General features: G+C 44.9%; 1 protein-coding gene across 1 annotated transcript in view; it reads left to right on the top strand.

The window, feature by feature from the left end:
* LOC137546606 (lysophospholipid acyltransferase 2-like) overlaps positions 1-6,796 on the top strand; it is a 45,338-nt gene extending 38,542 nt beyond the window's left edge. Inside the window, exon 13 of the mRNA XM_068269268.1 lies at positions 3,628-6,796. Coding sequence (XP_068125369.1) covers positions 3,628-3,769 — 142 coding nt within the window. The 3' untranslated portion in view covers positions 3,770-6,796. The remainder of the gene's footprint in view (positions 1-3,627) is intronic.
* Positions 6,797-20,917: the final 14,121 nt, after the last annotated feature.

Raw genomic sequence — 20,917 nt, 5'->3', positions numbered from 1 at the left:
GGCTGTAGCCCAGGGCAGATACGCTGCCCCATAGGCTATATGGGGGAACGCATCAGTGTGCCCGGGATTATCGCGGACTGCACAGAAATGCGGTCCCCATACTACATCGAATCTCACGGATCAGATGCAGCGTGACAAATGTGTACGGTTCATATTTATAAAATAATAGCCGTTCACTGTGGAGGGGAGAACAGACAACAAATGTCAGTTTCTCCACTCAAATGGGAACAGAGCCTTAGCGAACATATAGGCAACCATGGGGTGGGGATGCGATGCCCCTCCTCATCCCACAGCAATGCTAAAAATATCAAACACTGTGGCAGAGGGCGCCAGTCATATGCATAGTGCTGCCACCCGCTCAGTGACATGCGCTCTATAAGCACATTGCTTGCGGTAACGCGATGTTGACCATGCGTCAGATCAGACACTTCTGGCACACTGCAAGGTACTGCCATAAATGTGAAAGTCTCCATAGACTTTTATTGCTTTTGCATCCCTTGCGGCAAGACGGTAACGCAATGCAGGTTTAGCCTGCTAGTGTAAAAGGGGCTTAAGAGTCTATTCACTAAAATGGTGAATTGAACAGGGTACTAATGCACCTCTGTTGGTATTTTTCAATTTGTGTATGATTGAATGAGGTGTCAGGTTATTGTCAGGGAAGTTGATTTTCACAGGTTTACCTAATGTAGTGCCTTGGTAAAGAAACCAACAGCAGTTTTGAAACATTGGCTTTGAATGAAAACTGGTTTATAGACATCAGTGGCGTAACAACAGGGACTGCAAGGAATGCAGCCGCAGGGGGGGGGGGGGGGGGGGGGTTTGGCGGGTCCCCTCTGTGGCCGGCCCAGGGCCATTTTGGGGAGCAGGTGGGGTGGCAGCGCATGAGGGGTGAGCATTGGCCACCCACAGTGGGCTCACTCACCTCGGGCTCTCCCCTCATCGATCCCCCCCCCCCCCTTCAGCATTAATCGGCGGCAGGAGCACGGAACACGGATATTATTCTGCGTTCCACGCGATGGAAGTTCTTCTCTGCATGCGTCTGACGCTACTTCCTGTTTATCAGGAAGTAGTGTGAGGCACTTACAGAGACCAGACCTCCGATTGCATGGAATGCATGGAAGAGGTATGTCCGTGTTCTGTGTTCCTTCCCGCTGCTGCTGCCACAGATTAATGCTGGTGGGGGAGCGCTGAGGGGAAAGCCCAAGGGGGGGAGTGGCACCCCTCCCCGCCGCTGTGGATGGCCCATGCTCTCCCCTCATGTGCTGCGACCCTGGGCACCCATGTCTGGCTATACTGGGGGCACCCATACCTGGCTATACTAGGGGCACCCATGCCTGGCTATACTGTGGGCACCTGTATCTGGTTATACTCTGGGCACCTGTACCTAGCTATACTGAGGGCACCTATACCTGGCTATACTGGGGCGGCTATATTGAGGGCACCTATACCTCGCTATACTGGGTGCACCTATACCTTGCTGTACTGGGGGCACCTATACCTAGCTATATTGAGAGCAACTATACCTGGCTATACTGGGGGCACCTATACCTAGCTATACTGAGAGCACCTTACTGGGGGCACCTATACCTGGCAATACAGAGAGCACCTATTCCTGGCTATACTGGCGACGGGCACCTATACCTGGCTATACTGGGGGCACCTATACCTAGCTATCTGTACTGGCGGAACCCGGCAGTGAGCTCCATGCGCCAAAACCAATTGCTTCGGCACCTATACCTGAGGTGGGCCCCATCCGAATTCTCGCAGGGGGGCTCAGTGATTTCTAGTTACGCCCCTGATAGACATTGAGTTTCCGGTGGATCAATGTTGTCTGAGTGCTGGCTCCATATACATCATTAAAAATTAAATAGACCCTGATGCAAACCTGAGTCATATAATCAGAGCACATGACCATACAGGACATATTGTGAGGTTACCTCTAGAAACTAAAACTGCATAACAAAATGACCGGTCTGTTTAAGAGCTACACCTCGGACACATACCAATTTTGCCAAGAATATCAGGAGGAAGTTGCTTTGACACTTTAAGGCTTGGATGGATCACTGAGCTAAAGAAAACCTTTCTCTCCTCGCTATATCCATACCAGTGTCAGGAACCACTGCAAATGTACAAATGCTGTTTTAGCCCTGACTGTATAGAGCTTGATCACATGCTCTGTGACTTACTTTACTTCAGGTCTGCTTATATATAAACAAGCATGTTGTGAAAGGAGAATTTCAAACTATATCTTACATAGATATCTGGCATGTTGTCAGTCTTCTCTTCAGTTCTGCTTCCCAGCCTGCACACCGCTCCAGTTCATCTTTCTCCTAGTTTCACAGATGAGGTAATTAGGTGCCCAAAAAGCTAAGATCTGCTGAGGGATCAGAGAATTTATATTTTTAGAGGAACAACAAACAGGAGCGCTCTATGATGCGTTAACATTTAGTTGGACCAACAAAGGATTAAAATTGCACTTACAGGATATAAGTAGTAAAAGAACATGTCACCCATCCAGTGGGTAAGCAAGGAACTCCCTCACGATTACTCCTTCAGGCTGTCATCACTGTGGCCAGTAGCATTGGCGGTTGGTAGATGGACAATTTACTAGGAGAGTGGAGGTAAGAGTCCTGCTATTCTAGTGCCTGCAGCGTTCCTAGGAGCTTGTCCATCTACCAACTGGCTGCCGATGCTGCTGGCCACAGTGATGGAAGCCTGAGGGAGTTCCTTACCCACTGGATGGGTGATGTGCTCTTTTACTACTCATATCCTGTAAGTGTAATTTTAACCCTTTGTTGGTCCAAATAAATGTTCACGCACCATACAGTGTTCTTGTTTGTTGTTTCTCTAGAATCCACTTTTTCCACAAGTTCTGGAACCCAGGATCTATCGCGTGGTGGGACAGTGTCACATTTTTGGAATTGTACAAATGATATTTTTTGCCTGTCTAGAGAGCCACTTTAGTTCCACTTGTAAATTAGTTCATGATTAGTTCTGTAACATTTTACTTTGAATACTTAGATATAAAATAAGAGGCTGTTTTATCAGAACACGTGTAAAGCAAACAGAGACGTGGATCAGAATCCTTCTATCATTTAAATGCTGAACCCTGGCTGGTTGGTGTGGGACACTGTTACAGTTTTGGGTAGTTTTTGTATACTTTTTGCATATTTGTATCTCATAAGCCCCTCAGTATGTTATGTGTGCTTAGTATCATGGTTTCTTCTAAAGCCTCATCTTTTTTCCATTGGATCAACCAGTGATCTGATAAGAAATGGCATCATGTGTAGGCGTCCAAATTGTTTCTGATCAGTTTTGCAATATATTTTGAATTCAGAAGTATCCTAGAAGTATCTATTGCAAAATCTATTGGAATCCGATCTGACCGTTTGGAAATTATCTAATAGATCCCTCTATCTGACGGAAAATTGAACCGTGCAGATGAGGCTTAAGTATTGTACCATGATAACTATCAGTGAAAGCAAAAACTGCAATAAGGATGATACAATCTATTAGCTAACTTAACAGACTGAAAAGCAAGCTTTATAACTCTGAAATGCACATACTGGTACATGAGTCATCAGCTTCCTCTGAGTAATATGAATTTCTTGCATTCCTCCCATGCAGGTCTTTTTACTTCTCATTGCACATTCTTCCTGTCCTACTGCTTGTGGTTTTACCTCAGAGGAAGAGGCCTCCAGCTGCAAAGGAAAGCTCTACAGCGCCATCTTGTGATCGTAATGACAATCACTTGAAGAAGGAAATGTAGAAAGCAGTTTTTTGTAACTGTTAACAGGTGTATATTGTCACACCATTAGGTGATTTATCTTACAGTTCTCATAAACATTAGATGTTATTCAGGGAGCCTGGTGGTTTTTAGGTGAGCTAGGCAATAATCTAATGTCTGTGGGAGCAGCTGGTGACCATGAGGTGACAGCTTTTGGGGGAAGAATTACTTTGTTTCCCAGAAATAAGCAACACTGGCAGAACACTGTGCTGATTGCTTCCAGTTCATTCCTCCTCTGATTTCCATACTCATTAACATGAGTCGCCAGGCTATAGAGACAGACTTAAAGGGTACCTGAAGCGAAAAGAAGAAAGAAAATTGAATACCTCAGTAGCGGGAAGCCACTGGATAGTCCAAAGGCTTCCGCCATCCTCGACCCCACCAATCCAACACTGGGACCCTCGGAACATATTCAACAAGGGCTTGTTGAAAATGTTCTCTCACCCATACTTCTGTCCATGTACGACACATTGCGCAGGCACAAGTACCGCAGCCTGCGCAGTAGCACAAATCTGCTCCTGCACAGATTTTTAGTCTATGCACGAGCAGCTCCATGCTACTACACAGGCATGGGCTGTACTTGCGCCTGCACAGTGTGGACGTGCTTGTATACAGGTTGGAGTACAGCCACGAAGAAGATGAGGTTCCCAGCAAGCAGCGGTGGGAAAAAGAAGGATTGGAGAAGCCTCTGGATCTTATAGACGCTTCCATCTACTGGGGTAAGTATTTAACTCGCCCCCCACATAGGTTTGCTGTGAATAACTCTAAGGAAATAACAGCCCATAACACGCTGTGAGCTTCCTGCTGTTATTAAAGCATCTAATTGGTTAGTCTAGATAACTCCTCCCCTTCTTTACTTTTAGCTATCTCCTTTCTTATGTCCAGTTTTATAAATGTGTGGCATTTATTTTCCTAAATGCACTTATCAAAGCACTTACTATAAGGTCAGGTTCATGCATTCGGAATATCACTGGGCCCTAATATATGATGACCTCTGCTATGCCTGCCCCAAACTCTAAATCTAGAGTGGAAGAAGACTCAAGAAATATTCTTAGTCAGTAAATCATTTTCCAAGAAACACTTTGTTAAAATGCGAAGCTTGCACAAAGTTTGCACACTGTATAGTATACAGTAGATAAAGCATAATGCCAAACAGGTGGGCTATATTTATTGTTTGATTGTTCATTGTATTTACAAAGTAAAAACACAGCCTACCAAACTTGATAAAATTGTCTCACATGCCTAATCGGTAATTACAAAGTATTCATATTTTCTGTATTTTAGCTACTCCTTGGCAGTTATAATGTTTGTATTCAGTATTGCTTTAAGTTATGTATATGTTTATTCAACTATCCCTCCCTCTAGTAATTTAGGTTATTTGTATTTGATTAAATCTGGCTAAATGCCTTAATTTTGAGGGAACAGTGGCAGACTGGTGAGTACAGCTGCATTGGGCTCCATACTTCTGAGTGCAGCTCAGTGTCACTGTCCTCTAAGAGGGGAGGTATGGCCAAGCATCTGCCCACCACTCCTCCAGTTGGGACATGAATTGAAGTTGTGACTGACATGGCACTCAACACGTCTACCGGAGGAACTTATAAAGGGGTGTGACATGTTCAGCAGAGGAGGGAAGGAAAAGGCGGTGTTTAAATGGCAGGCTCTCAAAGTCTGCATACAGGAGACTGCTGACCATTATGGAGCAAGAAAGACCAGTGGCAGTTGTATGACTTCCACTATTTTGTTGTAGATTAAGGCATTTGGCAATATTTTTTATCACTTACACATAGATTATGTGAGTTGAGAAAGTGGGCTGAATGGCTTAGGTGGAGGTGTGTGTGGCTACGCATGTCATACTTACCCAAGTAGAGGCTGACAATGGATTACCAAGGCGTTAGCACAATGTCCAAGCCATCTGCAGCCATTGGGAACATTCCTGCTTCTTTTCTAAATGGTGGCCACCTCTAGTTGCTTGGCTACAGACCCATATGCTGCCTGATCAATTATAATTTACTACCACTTATGTTCATGATTCCTGCAGACTAACTGCCTAAAATGCACCGTAAGTTTATCAGTCAGCAAGGTGACAGTGTATACATTGCAAGCTGATTTGCTAATAGATATTGTATCTGCTGGAAAATAACCCATGTATGGTCACCTAGACAGATTGTTCCCAGGCTGTTCCAGCTTTACCCTTGTACACATCATTGTGAGATAGTATCTATGGTCTTATATTAACAGTTGTAACAACAAACACTGCAGTCATCCATCTGCTGTGATGTTTCACTAGGAAAGCAATTTGAACATAAGTATAAGTATACGGTATGCAGTTATAACAAGAAAAACCTGTTTGATCTGTACCTAGGCAGTTTGAATTTATTACAGGCAGTCTACACACACCTTTGTTATATGTCTGTTTCTTCTGTCATTCTTCATTGCAATGGCTCTTTTGGCTTTATTAACATAGTTTGACTATAAAGACATTTTAAGCAATGCTGAAAAGCAATTAGGAATACATACAGTGCCATGTTGAAGATATTTTTTCTCAACATAATGTGCCAAATAAGATAACCATGCCCATTTGCCAATGATAATAATTCACAATAATATGTGAGACACTAAATGATGAAGAACTTAAAGCTGGTCATACCGTACTCGATTATTTTTTATCGATATTACAATCAGTATTAAGATCAATATTGATACTGTATTAAGGGCTAGAGTAGATTGAGAGATAGATCTGCAATGTTGATTGTTAATAAGATTGCAATATTGATCAAAATCAAAACATCAAGTGATAATTGAATAGTGGATGACCAATCATTGTGACCTACCTGTAAGATAAATGTTTTATACGTGTTAAAATGTTTTATTGATTTACATTTACTGTACTGTATGTTTTATACGTGTTTTATAAAATAAAACTACATTTTTGCAGACCCAACGTTTGCACATTTGTGCTAGCATATTGACCTCTTGAGGACCGCGGTCTTAAACTCCCTAAGTGACCAGGACATTTTTTACAATTCAGGCCACTGCAGCTTTAAGGCCTCGCTGCAGGGCCATACAACTCAGCACACAAGTGACCCCCAATCCTTTTCTGCCCACCAACAAAGCTCTCTGTTGGTGGGCTGTTATTGCTCCCCATTGTTTTTTTTTTTAAAAAATATTTGTTTTAATAAAATAACAATAAATGTCTTCGTTTTTATTATTTAATTCTCTCTCCCCCCACCAGCCAATCAGTGTGATTGGCTGTCATAGACTTCAGCCTATGACAGCGGATCACTGCCCTGCCTCCAGAGGGGACTGCCGTGTCACACGGCTGTCCCCAATACAGCGCTGCCTTAGATCGCAGCGCTGTACAGTGTTATCAGAAAGCTGTTTTGCAGTCTAACAGTCCGTAGCGACGATCCCTGTAATCACCGCTCCAAGCCATTCACGCCAACCGGCGTGGAGTGGTCCTGGGGCTGCCATGCTGCTCATGCCAATCGGCGTGGAGCAGTCGTTAGGCAGTTAAACAGTGTTTGGAGTAGATGCTGATGGGTAAGCAGGTCCAGTGCTGTGTTAGGCCTGGTACACACAGGCAGATCCTTTGCTACAATCAATCATTCAGATCGCTTTCACATTTGGGGATCAAGAAACGGAACATTTAAAGGTGCCCATTAACGATACAATCCAACGGCTAAGCGATCCTTTTGCATTAATCAATCTGAAACGATCGCTCATGTCCATTAATGTCTGAATTCCTGTTAGCCAATTCAATCAGATTAATGGAATTGATCCATTATTTTGGATTGAGCCCATCGATCTGTTTGGATTGGTTAGTGGGAATTTGGACGTTAATTTGCACGATCAATGGTTTCTGATCGATTACTGCTGTGATCGGAAGCAATTGATTAGCTACTGGATTGTCTTGTTCTGGGAGTAATATAAGCGCAGATGTATTAATAATCAATCAGCAGCCAGAGGTTTTCCAATGCACCATGGAACAGTATGTGAAAGATAAAAGATAATCCTCAGTGCTCTCTATTACACTCCTGCACACTATGAAGCCTGCAGACACCTTTGTGTTCAATATTGGAGACAGTGACCGGCACCAAAAAACATATATGCAGGAGTCAGGGCTTAGTTCAAACACGGGGGTGTGGGTGTTGATACAATTCAAAATCATTAAAGAGAAACCGTAACCAAGAATTGAACTTCATCCCGGTCAGTAGCTGATACCCCCTTTCCCATGAGAAATCTATTCCTTTTTACAAGTGGATCATCGAGGGGCTCTGTATGGCTGATATTGTGGTGAAACCCCTCCTACAGTGTGATGTCAGGACCATGGGGCTGACATCACACTGTGGGAACCTTATTGCATTGTGGGAAATAACAGCTGTTTACAGCTGTTTTCAACTGCCAAAAAAGCAAGCAGCATCTCCTTCCAGTGACATCACCTGCCAGCAGTAAAAATGTCACCATATGATAAATGTCAGAATGTAAATCAGGGAGAGGAAAGATTTTACAATGGGCAAAAACTATCTAAATCATTTATATGTAATTATTGTAAAAATAAATCACTTTTGTATTACATTATTTTCACTGGAGTTCCTCTTTAAAAGAAAACACAAACTCACATTGTCTCACAAAATGCACACTGGACCCTTTAGCTTTAAAAGGCATCAATACACTATTGGACAATAACCAGTAAAGTGCAAAGTGCTGAGAAAGTCACCAGATTGTAGTTCAGAGAATGCCCGCTCTCCTTCCTGACCAGGTTTCGACCTTCCACTGTCATCAGAGGATCCGGATTGTATTGTTAATGCTGGAGACACACGGTTCGTTCCCGCATCGAATGCGCTGCTCGAATCCCAACAAATCGATTATTCCCTAACATTTCCAAGCGCATTTCGATGATTTTTAGGTTGATTGCCATGTAAAGTATGGCAAATCGACCTAACAATCCATCGAAACGCGAATCGGACATGTCGGAAATAAACGAATCGATGGGAATTGAGCGGCGCATCGGCGGGAATCGAGTACGGGAACGAACCGTGTGTATCCAGCATTATGGACACCATACTGGTCTTTTATTTCAAGCAACTTCTTTGGATCCCGTGTAAAGATCAGTTGTCAACACACACAAGGAGCGACATGTGCAGCACTGATAGAGCTTATCAGCATGTCTGATCTCACAATGACAGATAAAAGAAACAATTGTTTATTGGTTGTTTCTTATTGATTTGGAGCAAAATTTATTTCCAACTTACAGCCAATCCAATCATTTTGATTTGATCATTGGTTTGTGTGTATTATTATTATTATTTATTGTATTTATAAAGCACCAACATTTTATGCAACACTGGACAATAAATATATAGGGCTCGATTCACAAAGCGTTGCTAACCCAGTTAGAGACTTTATGCATGATAACCATTGCACCACGCTGGTGAAAAGCCAGTTTAGGCGTGATAAGTTTAGATTGCGCGCAAAGTCCCGCGTACAAAGCAGCGCCATTAAACTCTATGCGAAGTGCACCAGACTTTGCTAGCGCAAAACTTTTGATCAGCTGTGCACTGTGGTGCTAACCCAGTTGGTGCTTAAAAGAGGAGCTGTTAGGTAGACAAATAGACAAGAAAAATAACATTTATATTGCGCTTTTCTCCTTGCGGACTCAAAGCGCCAGAGCAGAGCAGCAGCCACTAGGGCGCGCTCTATTGGCAGTAGCAGTGTAAGGGAGACTTGCCAAAGGTCTCCTACTGAATTAGTGCTGGCTTACTGAACAGGCAGAGCCGAGATTTGAACCCTGGTCTCCTGTGTCAGAGGCAGAGCCCTTAACCATTACACCATCAGCCAACTGCGGTATAAGGTATCAGAGAAAAAAAACACATATATCAGTAGCTAAAGATTGGCTGTACTTACATTACATATGCATTTCACTGTCCACGTTTGGATTTCACAGAATTTGTATATAGTATTTGCAGAGAATGATGCTCCTGACAGCTCATGGCAGGTTCCATGTTTGTCTGTCTCCTATGAAGCCAAATGTGTCGTCATGTCCTCCCTGCTTCCTGATGATTCGACTCAGAAAAAAGACAACACTACTGTGCAGTGAATATTAATTAGCCATGTGGCTAGGAACAATAGCGGACTCATGCAGTATAAGGTACTCTGCCCAGAGATTTTTCAGTGCTGTGAGTTACACGCTATTGTAACATGAGCCTGTAACTTCTCACTAGCAGCCGAGGGGAGGACCCAAGGTGGGGAAAAGCAGCCCCAGAATGCTTTGCAGTATGGTATGCGGCCTCTCGTCCTTTTAAGAGCTTGGGTCTATCAGCCTTGCTGTTCAGCACACATCAAAAGTAAGAGAGATTTTTAACTTTAGTATTGCCTTTTTGGCTTCCTTCTAAACTGTTTAACATAGGAGAATAGAGGTTTAAATTAGCTTTTGCAGCCTGACAGTTACTCTTTAAACTTATCACGCCTAAACTTATCACACCTAAACTTATCATGCCTAAACTTATCACGCCTAAACTGAGTTTAGGCATGATAAGGGGCTTTTCACCAGGGTGCTAACTGTTAGCACCGCTTTGTGAATCAAGCCTATACAGTGATACAAGGATGACAGATGTAACAAGGTTATATAACATAGAACAAAGTTATACAAGGCAAACAGTACAAGATACATGATTATGGACTGGTTAGGTAGGCCCAGTAATACAGGCTGTCATAGGAAAGAAGCACACAATCGTGTAGACTACACTAGGGAAGGGAGGACCCTTCCAGATGCTTACAATCTAAAAATCTAAGGGGGGGCAGGGGGGTTTACCAGTCCTTAAAACATCAGGGACAACCATACTATACCAGGAGAAAACAACAACACATATATAAGTAGATAACTGCTTGTTCTACTTACATAACAGGTGCATTGTACTGTTTTGATTTCGGTTAATTCTATTTAGTAAATAAAGAGAATTCTGTTCCTGTCATTTGCCATCTTGATTCCCTCTGACTGATGCCAATCCTGATGTAATTTCCTCCCTTGCTTTTTTGTCCTAGAAACTGCACTGTCGTACCTAGCTTACTTTGTAAACACATGTGAGCACAGCATAGATCAGATTTCAGCAGTTCTATGAACCCTCCTGAGCCTGTCAGTGAGGAGGGGGAGGGGTGACGACAAGCTTCCTTCTCGTTGGCAATGGCAAAAATAGAGCCAGGCTGACTGCAATAAGATTTATTACAGCAGAAACATTTCCGAATAAATTGGAGTGCTTGCAATGCATGTTAATGTTGCAGGCTGCATATTAAACAAAAAGCAGTGGGTAAGTGGAATTTGATTTTGTGACTGACAATCCCTATTTAAGGTTGATATGGTCAACAGGTAGAACCCTAATTATCTGACCAAAGAGGGATCTATCTGCTCAAAACCCTCTTACACACTACACACAGCTTCTCAATCGATTTTAGCATAAAATCTTTGATAACCTGAACGCACCTGCCAGGCCTCCCAGTCCTACCCCCCTCTGGGCCGTGCAGTGCAGCTCATCACTTGTCCATCGCGCATATCGAGGTGCAAGTGTGAAGCATTGCAGAGGTCAAACACTAGTGGCATGTACCTTACATGCCCACTAGAGGCCTCTGATATTTGGCCTCTTGCATTTCGGATGTCACGCAGGTACCCGGGACTCAGAATTGAAGAGAGGAAGAAGCAGCCAGCGAGGATGAAGAGACCAGAACTGCACCGTGGACAATTCGACCATCGAATTGAACGCCGCTAGTGACGCCCACCCAACACACCTTGAATTGCTTGCAAGTTGCAGCATCGGTATCTAGCAGACTCAATTAAATCAGCTGGATATCAATGAAAAAGAACAGTAAGTGTATGTCCACCTTTAGTGGGAACATGATCTAAACAAGAGGCAGGAACTTTACATCAAAAAGCAGAAATTGATAAGTTTGTTATCTTCAGAACTGATCTGACCAACAGGGTTCTAATCTAGAAAAATTGGCGCATTGGCTACAGGCTTTATATGTGAAGATAGTTTACAGTATATAGTATTAGTTTTATATTTTATTTGCTTCTCCATCTTTATGTACTGGTACTTTCAGCATGAAATCTATTGGAAATCGTCTTAGTGCCGCCTGTTTGGCCACCCTGGAAGTGTAGTGTGTCCCCCTCCATGCCTTTGCTTACCTCACCTGCATGACTCCTGGTGTCCGACATCACTGATATTGCCTGTACCATGTGACTCTGTACACGTTTTGATGTCACACATGGCCAATGTCAATAAAGTACATGACCTGCGGGCCTCAGTAACACACACTTCTGTTGGGAGTCAAAGATTGGAAAGAGGGTCCATCAAACCTCCAATGTAAAGTCCAATTTGTGCTACCAGTCCAGACTCAACCAATTCAAGCCAGGAGATGCTCCAAAATATTATCATTTATTTGCAGCGGTTATACAGCATAAACAGACTAGCACGACGCCCTTTCTCAAGAAGCACTTGAGAAAGGGCTCTCCGCCCGAAACGTCGTGCTAGTCTGTTTATGCTGTATAACCGCTGCAAATAAATGATAATATTTTGGAGCATCTCCTGGCTTGAATTGGTTGAGTCTGGACTGGTAGCACAAATTGGACTACACATGGCCAATGTCACATGGTATAAGCACTCGCAATGTATCGGAGGAGCTAGAAGAGAGGTGAGACTTTAAAACGCTGAGCACAGGCATGAGGGGGGGGGGACATTTTGCACTTAGGGGGACACCGGGGTCTGTTGCATCCAACGGTCATCATGATATTAACCACTTGAGGACCACAGTGCTAAACCCCCTAAAGAACAGGCCATTTTTGTGGAGATTGGCCACTGCAGCTTTAAGGCCAAGCTGCAGAGCCGAACAACTCAGCACACAAGTGATTCCCCCCCCCCCCCTTTTCTCCCCATTAACAGAGCTCTCTGTTGGTGGGGTCTGATCGCCCCCTCCCCCCCCCCCCCCCCCCCCCCCTAGTGTTTATTTTTTTAAAATAACTATTTGTTTCTTTATTTTCTATTTTTTACTATTTATTTATATTATTTTTTTTTGTCCCCAGTACAACGATGCTGCAGATCGCAGCGCTGTACACAGTTATTAGATGGCGGTTCCGCCGTCTAACAGTCTCCGAGCGGCGATTGCCACTGGGAGACTGAAGTCGGAGCGGAGCTCCACCTCCCAAGTCCTGCAGTAGCCGGCCCCAGGACTTCACGCCAATTGGCGTTAGGCGGTCCTGGGGCTGCTGCCGCGGTCACGCCCATTGGCGGGACGCTGTCATTACATAGTTACATAGTTATTTGGGTTGAAAAAAGACATACCTCCATCAAGTTCAACCAGATAAAGGTAGTTAAACTTAGTAGTCAAAGGTAAATAAAAAAAGGGAAGATCGTTTGATTTCATTGTATCGTGTATAGCCACCGTAAAATGTATGTGTGTTACATAACACCTGCGTTACAACATGAACATTACACAGTGCACTGTCAGCATGTTATAACGTGCCAGTTATTTTCCTAGCATATAGAATTACTGTACCAAGTAATGTGCTCACTATCGCACAAATTATTATAGTGCAGTAGCTTAGGAAAGGTGTTTGGAGAACGGGGTTGGTTACATTCCTATATGATTGTATGAGCAGTGTGTTTACACAGAGCATCGCAGCACGAAGCAACAGCAACTTGTATAATGTGAACAATCCTATTCCTGCTTAGTGTTCTTGTATAGCTGTGTGATGCATATCAGAAGAAAGTAAGAAAAGAAAATAATTGCTAACGTACAAGCAAGCTGTAGAGCTGATCTGGACAGGCTTGCTTTTTCTTCAACAAAAGAATAGCTTAAATGTAACCAATGGGTTATATTTGTAGAACAAGCTTCACTATTTGGGCCTCTCTAAAGAAGTACAGGTGGACTAATAGCTAGTTTAGGCAGCTACAGCCACTGACTTGGGAAGAGATACTGAGGCCTGAGGACAGGGCTGAGAACAGCTGCTGTAGATGATAAATGGCTTCTCCTTGCTACACAAACATGCAGGTGGACGTCCCTCAGTGTCATATTCATGTAGCCTTGGGTAGGGGGGTTTCCAGGCTCTGCCTCTGGACTCACAACAGTGTTGGTTTTCAGGATCAATGCATACAGGTGCTTCAATTAGAGCATTAAGTCATGCTGACAGTTGAAGCTCACATAGGTCACCTTGAAAACCTAGAATATAAAATGTCATCTCCAGCTGGCACTTGGAACTGCTATACTATATAACAGAAGCTGTTTGGGTTGGTTCACACCCTGCTGAGAACTTTTTTTTGCTGATGTCAAACACTTTTCCGCTACCAAGCAGATCTCCTACCAAGCAGAAAAGCGCTTGGCAACGTTTCCAGTTGGTTCTTCGTTGTGTCGTGTTTTGAGCCCCTAGGAGGATACGGAACAGTGAATGCAGCTTGTTAGCGCTTGGTACCGGCAGCTGACAGGCGCCCCCCATAGAGTCACATCTGACTGACCGTGGCTGTGCTCAGACTCAACATGTTTTTTTGCTGCTGACTCTGAGTAACACCACAGCGTGTCAGACGCTGTTACAACTTCTGCCATTCAGCTGCTTTTAAATTGCAGCCGAATGGTGCTTGTAGGCAGCAGACAGGATGCTGAACTGCTCAACAAGTGCAGTTCAGCCATCTGTCAGACAGAGGCGGCCTTGAGGCTCACACCCACGTTGCAACTTTTTGCCCGATGAGCAATCCACGATCTTGTGATGTAGGTACATGCGTGAGATGAAACGAACAACGTTTTGCAAAATGCGGTGGTTATGACCATTGCGGAGGATCGAATCTTTAAGAACCCCAACGACTCCTGCATAAAGTGCGGCGATCTATTGACCTCCTGTTCGTGCCATGTGCCATCACGTGATGGTTGCGTGTTCCCGCGGGTAGGAAGATGGATAGGGTAGCACCCATTTGTCGGCAGGTGTCGCTGTGAGATTTCCCAATCCATCTTCCAGCATCTTCAGGTGAGTATTCAGCTTTACCTCTGCTGCTGGTAGAAAATGTACCCCAGTTATGGTCTTCCTTTCTTATTTGTGCTAATGTTGGCTTTTTGTGAGTATATGTATATGTAAAAAAAGCAAAGTGTAAAGGACCCCGATGAGTCAGACCTGACTGCTTTGCATCCAGGGGCATAACTACTTCACCTTAATGCTGCAGAACAAATTGTTACTAGCATTCTGCAGTCATGTGACAAGTGGTGCAGGTAGAGAAGAGGTTGACCTGACAGATCTCTTGCTTGGCATATAAAGGCTGGTTGATCGTCGTATTAAACAAATATGGAAAGAAGTGAAGCACCTGGACACTGTTGGAACAGTTTGCATAGGAAGCCAAACCATCTGCAGATCGGTGTAGAAGTCATGTTGTTTGACCTATTTTCCTCCATTGCCATCTTATTTTTATTTTTTTTTCAAAACATAAACAATTATAAGTGGTTCTCATTTTCTGTGGACTAATATAAACATTTTTTTTTTAATTTTTTACATAGGGTATTGGGAGAAAATGGCATTACTCCCTTCTTGTTGTAGCTCCTATAAGCAGCTTTGATCTGTGCTATAGAGTTCTATCTCTAGAAACAGGAAATTGTGTTCTGTGGTCGGTCAGGTGTATTACTCAGAGTAGTTGTTATAAAATGAGGTCTTTAGTTCAAACACTTTCAGTCTTCTGCAGCAATGCCTCAACATGACCAACAGATGGCAGGCTAGGACAGCAACGACTACAGCAGTAAAAAAAACTCCTGCACAACTAGTTACAACCTTTTTGTTTGACGCTCAAATTTCTTCCTAATGGCCATCTTTTTAACACATTGAAATGTTTATATTGTGGCAAATGTCTTGCTCATTAGTTAAGGACTGAAAATTTAAGATTATAATGCAAAGTTAGAATATACTGAAATGTCACAAAATACCAAGAAGTGCGGTATTTGCTTCATCATTTTTCTGCTAATCATAAATATAATACAGTAGTAGTTCAGTGTTGTACGCCAATTGTGAATTCAATCTATTTAGTAGATCTACATAAAAGAAAAAAATTGTTAGAACTTGCGTAGCCAAGTTTCCCTTTTCTCAAAATGATCATCGGCTATTATGTTACCTCTGCTAAGCACTGGTTGTATTTGGATTCACTTTTTCTTCTGCAGCTTTCTATGCAATACTGTGTAATTCATTACATTCATAAAGCAATTTCTCCCATAGGACTCGAAGCGCATCTAGTAATGGAATACCTGCCCAAAGACTGAATTTCTCAGGTGTCATAAGCAATGGAAACATGGACGATCTAAATGATTCTTTACATAGTTGAAAGTGCTGACAACAAATCCACAGAAAAATTATCAGTAGAAATCAAATTCTTCAACCCATGGAGGTCTGGATTTGGAGTCACACTCAAAATTTAAGTGGAAATAAAACACTACAGGCTGATCCAACTTTGATGTAATGTCCTTGAAACAAAACAAAATGAGGCTCAGTAGTGTGTGTGGCCTCCACGTGCCTGTATGACCTCCCTACAATGCCTGGGCATGCTCCTGATGAGGTTGAGGATGGTTTCCTGAGGGATCTCCTACTAGACCTGCATCCACAAACTACTGGACAGTCTGTGGTGCAACGTGGCGTTGGTGGATGGAGCGAGACATGATGTCCTAGATGTATTCAATTGCATACAGGTCTGGGGAAGGGGGGGGGGGGGGGGGGGGGGGGGGGGCGGGGTAGTCCAAAGAATCAATGCATTCGTTTTGCAGGAACTGCTGACACACTCCAGCCACATGAGGTCTTGCATTAGGAGGAACCCAGGGCCAACCGCGCCAACATATGGCCTCACAAGGGGTCTGAGGCTTTCATCTCAGTACCTAATGGCAGTCAAGCTACCTCTGGCAACCACATACAGGGCTTTGCGGCCCCAAAGAAATGCCACCCCATACCATTACTGAACCACTGCCAAACCAATCATGCTGTTGCAGGCAGCAGAACGTTCTCCACAGCATCTCCAGACTCTGTCACGTCTGTCACATGTGATCAGTGTGAACCTGCTTTCATCTGTAAAGAGCACAGGGCACCAGTGGCAAATTTGCCAATGTTGATGTTCTCTGACAAATGCCAAACATCCTGCACGGCATTGGGCTGTAAGCACAACCCCCACCTGTGGACTTCGAGCCCTCATACCACCTTCATGGAGTCTGTTTCTGACTGTTTGAGCAGACACATGCACATTTGTGGCCCGCTGGAGGTCATTTTGCAGGGCTCTGGCAGTGCTCCTCCTGTTCCCCTTTGCACAAAGGCGTAGGTAGCAGTCCTGCTGCTGGGTTGTTGCCCTCCGATGGCCTGCTCCATTATTATTTATTTTATTATTATTTATTGTATTTATAAAGCGCCAACATATTACGCAGCGCTGGACAATAAATATATGGAAAATAAATAATGACAGACATAACAAGGTTATACAACATAGAACAAAGTTATACATGCAAATTGTACAAAATACATGATCATGCAATATGGGCTGGTTAGGTAGGCGCAGTAATACAAGTACAGGCTGTCATAGGACAGGAGTACATGATCCTGTAGATTACACTAGGGAATGGAGGACCCTGCCAGAGGCTTACAATCTAAAGGGTGGGGTGGAAACACTAGGTGGGGCTGTTAAATATTCAGTAGAGAGTTACTGTGTGGTAGGAGGTGGGTAGGCCATCATTAATAGGTGGGTTTTGAGGGCTTGCTTGAATGAGTTGAAAGAGGGAGCAAGTCTGATGGGTGGTGGAAGGGCGTTCCAGAGGGTGGGGGTAGCTCTAGAGAAATCCTGCAGGCGGGCATGGGAGTGTGAAATGCGTGGGGTGGTGAGGCGAAGGTCATTGGAGGATCGGAGGGGGCGACCTGGTGTATACCTGTGAACAAGCTCCGAGATGTAGGTAGGGCAGGTTTTGTGCACAGATTTATACACCAAGCATAGAATATTGAAAGTTATCCTGAAACGGATAGGGAGCCAGTGCAGGGATTCACAAAGGGGAGATGTGGATGCGGAGCGGTGCGAAGAATGGATGAGTCTTGCAGCCGCGTTCATCACTGATTGCAGGGGGGCAGTGCGTTTCAAGGCCAGAAAGGAGGGAGTTACAGTAATCAAGGCGGGAGATGATGAGGGCATGGATGAGCAGTTTGGTCGTGTCCGGAGTTAAGAAGGGGCGGATCTTGGAGATATTATGGAGGTGGAAATTGCAGGCTCTGGTGATGTTTTTGATGTGTGGGATGAACGAGAGTTTAGAGTCCAAGGTGACACCCAGACAGCGGGCCTGGGAGGTAGGGTGAAAGGTTGTGTTATCGATTGACAGGTGGAAATCTGGGAGGGGTGCAGCAGCATGGGGAAGATCAGGAGCTCAGTTTTGTCTAGGTTAAGCTTCAGGAACCTAGCAGACATCCAGAAGGAAATTGCTGAGAGACACGTGGAGACCTTGTTTATGGTGGTGGATGAAAGATCGGGGGTATGGAGGTAAATCTGTGTGTCATCGGCATAGAGGTGATATTTGAAGCCCAGGGAGGAGATAAGCTTGCCAATTGAGGAAGTGTATATGGAGAAAAGAAGGGGGCCCAGAACAGAGCCCTGAGGGACCCCAACTGCGAGGGGGGCAGCGGTTGAGGAGGAGCCATTGAAGGAAGTTGTGAAGGAGCGATTGGATAGGTAGGAGGAGATCCAGGTCAAGGCAAGTCCATGGATGCCCATGGACTGTAGTGATTGGAGGAGGAGGTGGTGGTCAACAGTGTCAAATGCTGCAGAGAGATCAAGGAGGAGCAGGATGGAATAACTGCCTTTGGCCCTGGCAAGGGTAAGGTCGTTGACCACCTTGGTGAGGGCTGTTTCAGTTGAGTGTGCAAGTCGGAATCCAGACTGTAGGGGGTCAAGTAGGGTATTGGTGTTGATGTATTAGGTAATGCATTGGTGGACTAGGTGTTCGAGGAGTTTAGAAGCATAGGGAAGGAGGGAGATTGGGCGGTAGTTTGAGGGTCGAGTGAGGGTTTTTTCAGCAGAATTCCATGTCTCCTGATGGCCGGTCTTGTCTCCTGGTAGCGCCTCCAGGCTCTAGACTAGGGATGATTGGAATGAGCAAACTCCGTTCCGCCGGAATTACAGAATTTCGCCAGCACTAAATTCCGTCGCCATTACATTTCCGCGGAATTTTGTGAATTTCCGCTGAATTCTGGCGGAAAAATTAAAGTAATCACAAATGAAACCTTGTTTATGCTAAATGGTAGCCAATGGGACCTAGTGGCTGTTCCCCAGGTAATTTTTTTTTCTTTTTTGCAGCAGGAGGTGTCGCTTAAGCCATGGGACCTAGCGGTGGTCCCATGGCGGTCATTTTGGTGCTGCAGGAGGTGTCGCTTAAGCCATGGGACCTAGCGGTGGTCCCATGGTGGTCGGTTTGGCACCACAGGAGGTGTAGCTTACGCCATGGGACCTTGCGGTGGCTCCATGGCGGTCATTTTGGTGCCGCGTAAGCTATTGGACCTGGCGGTGGTTCCATGGTGGTCATTTTGGCGCCGCAGGAGGTGTCGCGTAAGCTATGGGACCTGGCGGTGGTCCCATGGCAGTGGTTTTGGCACCGCAGGAGGTGTCGCGTAAGCTTTGGGACCTGATGGTGGTCCCATGGTGGTGGTTTTTGCGCCGCAGGAGGTGTTGCGTAAGCTTTGGTACCTGGTGGTGGTCCCATGTCGGTGGTTTTGGTGCCGCAGGAGGTGTCGCGTAAGCTTTGGGACCTGGCGGTGGTTCCATGGTGGTGGTTTTGGTGCCGCAGGAGGTGTCGCGTAAGCTATGGTACCTGGCGGTGGTCCCATGGCGGTGGTTTTTGCGCTGCAGGAGGTGTCGCGTAAGCTGTGGGACCTGGTGGTGGTTCCATGGCGGTGGTTTTTGCGCCGCAGGAGGTGTCGCGTAAGCTTTGGGACCTATACAAAATGGTGGGATAGGTGAGATAGCTAGGGAGCTAGTTGCTAACATAGGATTGATTAGTTTTTGTTAACACTGTAATTGGTGCAGAAATAATTCCAATTTTCATGCAGAAATCTGTTTGGGTGGTTTTTGTAAGCCTCTGATTGGTGCAGAAATTCCGATTTTCGTGAAGAAATCCTGTTGTTTTCACTTTAAACTTCTCCTAGGGGCTTCCTTGTGATTGGCTAACAAAATTCCACATTCCGCCGGAATTATGCATCGTTCCGCGGAATTTCCGCTATAGCGCTAAGCCAATTCCGTTCCGAGGCGACGGAACAGAATCACCAAATTCTGTCCGGAATCGCGAAAAACAGTACACGGTGAGCATCCCTACTCTGGACACTACAATGACAGACACAGCAAACCTCCTTGCCACACCTCGCATTTATGTGCCTTCCTGTATGAGCTGCACTACCTGAGCCACTTGTGTGGGTTGTAGATTCCGTCTCATGCTACCACTAGAGTCAAATCACTGCCAACATTCAAAAGTGACCAAAACCTAAGTAGAGATGTCGCGAACCTCCAATTTTCGGTTCGCGAACCCAGTTTCCCACTCTGCCATGCCCCCCTCCAGGCGTTAGACCCCTTGAAACATCTTTTCCATCACTTTTGTGGCCAGCATAATTTTTTCTATTTTTCAAAGTTCGCATCCCCATTGAAGTCTATTGCAGTTCGCGAACTTTTACGCGAACCGAACCTTCGCTTTCCTCAGACACCTCCTCAACTGCACCAACTTCAGGTGGTTCATCATCCCCCTCCTCACACGATACATCCATACTATCGCCACCTAACTCAGACGTATGAGGTGGTGTACCTGCACCTTCTTCTTGTTGTTGCAGTAGTGGCTGGGAATCAGTGATTTCACCACCACCACCAAATAACTCCTGCGAAGTGTCAAATGCAGTGGATGTGGTGCTTGTTGTAGCGCTGGTGGCTGCGAGAGATGAGGTGTTCTGTGTTAAATAGTCAAGCACGTCCTGATCTTGGGAAGTGATGGCACGTGCCTTCTTCTGAGCACTGTATTTTGGGCCAGGTCCGCATGAAATCACAGCAACACCACCTCGCACAGACCTGCCGGTGCCTGGTGGCCTTCCTCTGGGTCTGCCTCTACCTCTTCCTCTACCTGGTT

The sequence above is a fragment of the Hyperolius riggenbachi genome, chromosome 2, assembly GCF_040937935.1.
Source record: "Hyperolius riggenbachi isolate aHypRig1 chromosome 2, aHypRig1.pri, whole genome shotgun sequence".
Taxonomy (NCBI): Eukaryota; Metazoa; Chordata; class Amphibia; order Anura; family Hyperoliidae; genus Hyperolius; species Hyperolius riggenbachi.
The sequence above is the reverse complement of the archived record's forward strand: the minus strand, read 5'-3'. Positions and strand labels throughout refer to the sequence as shown.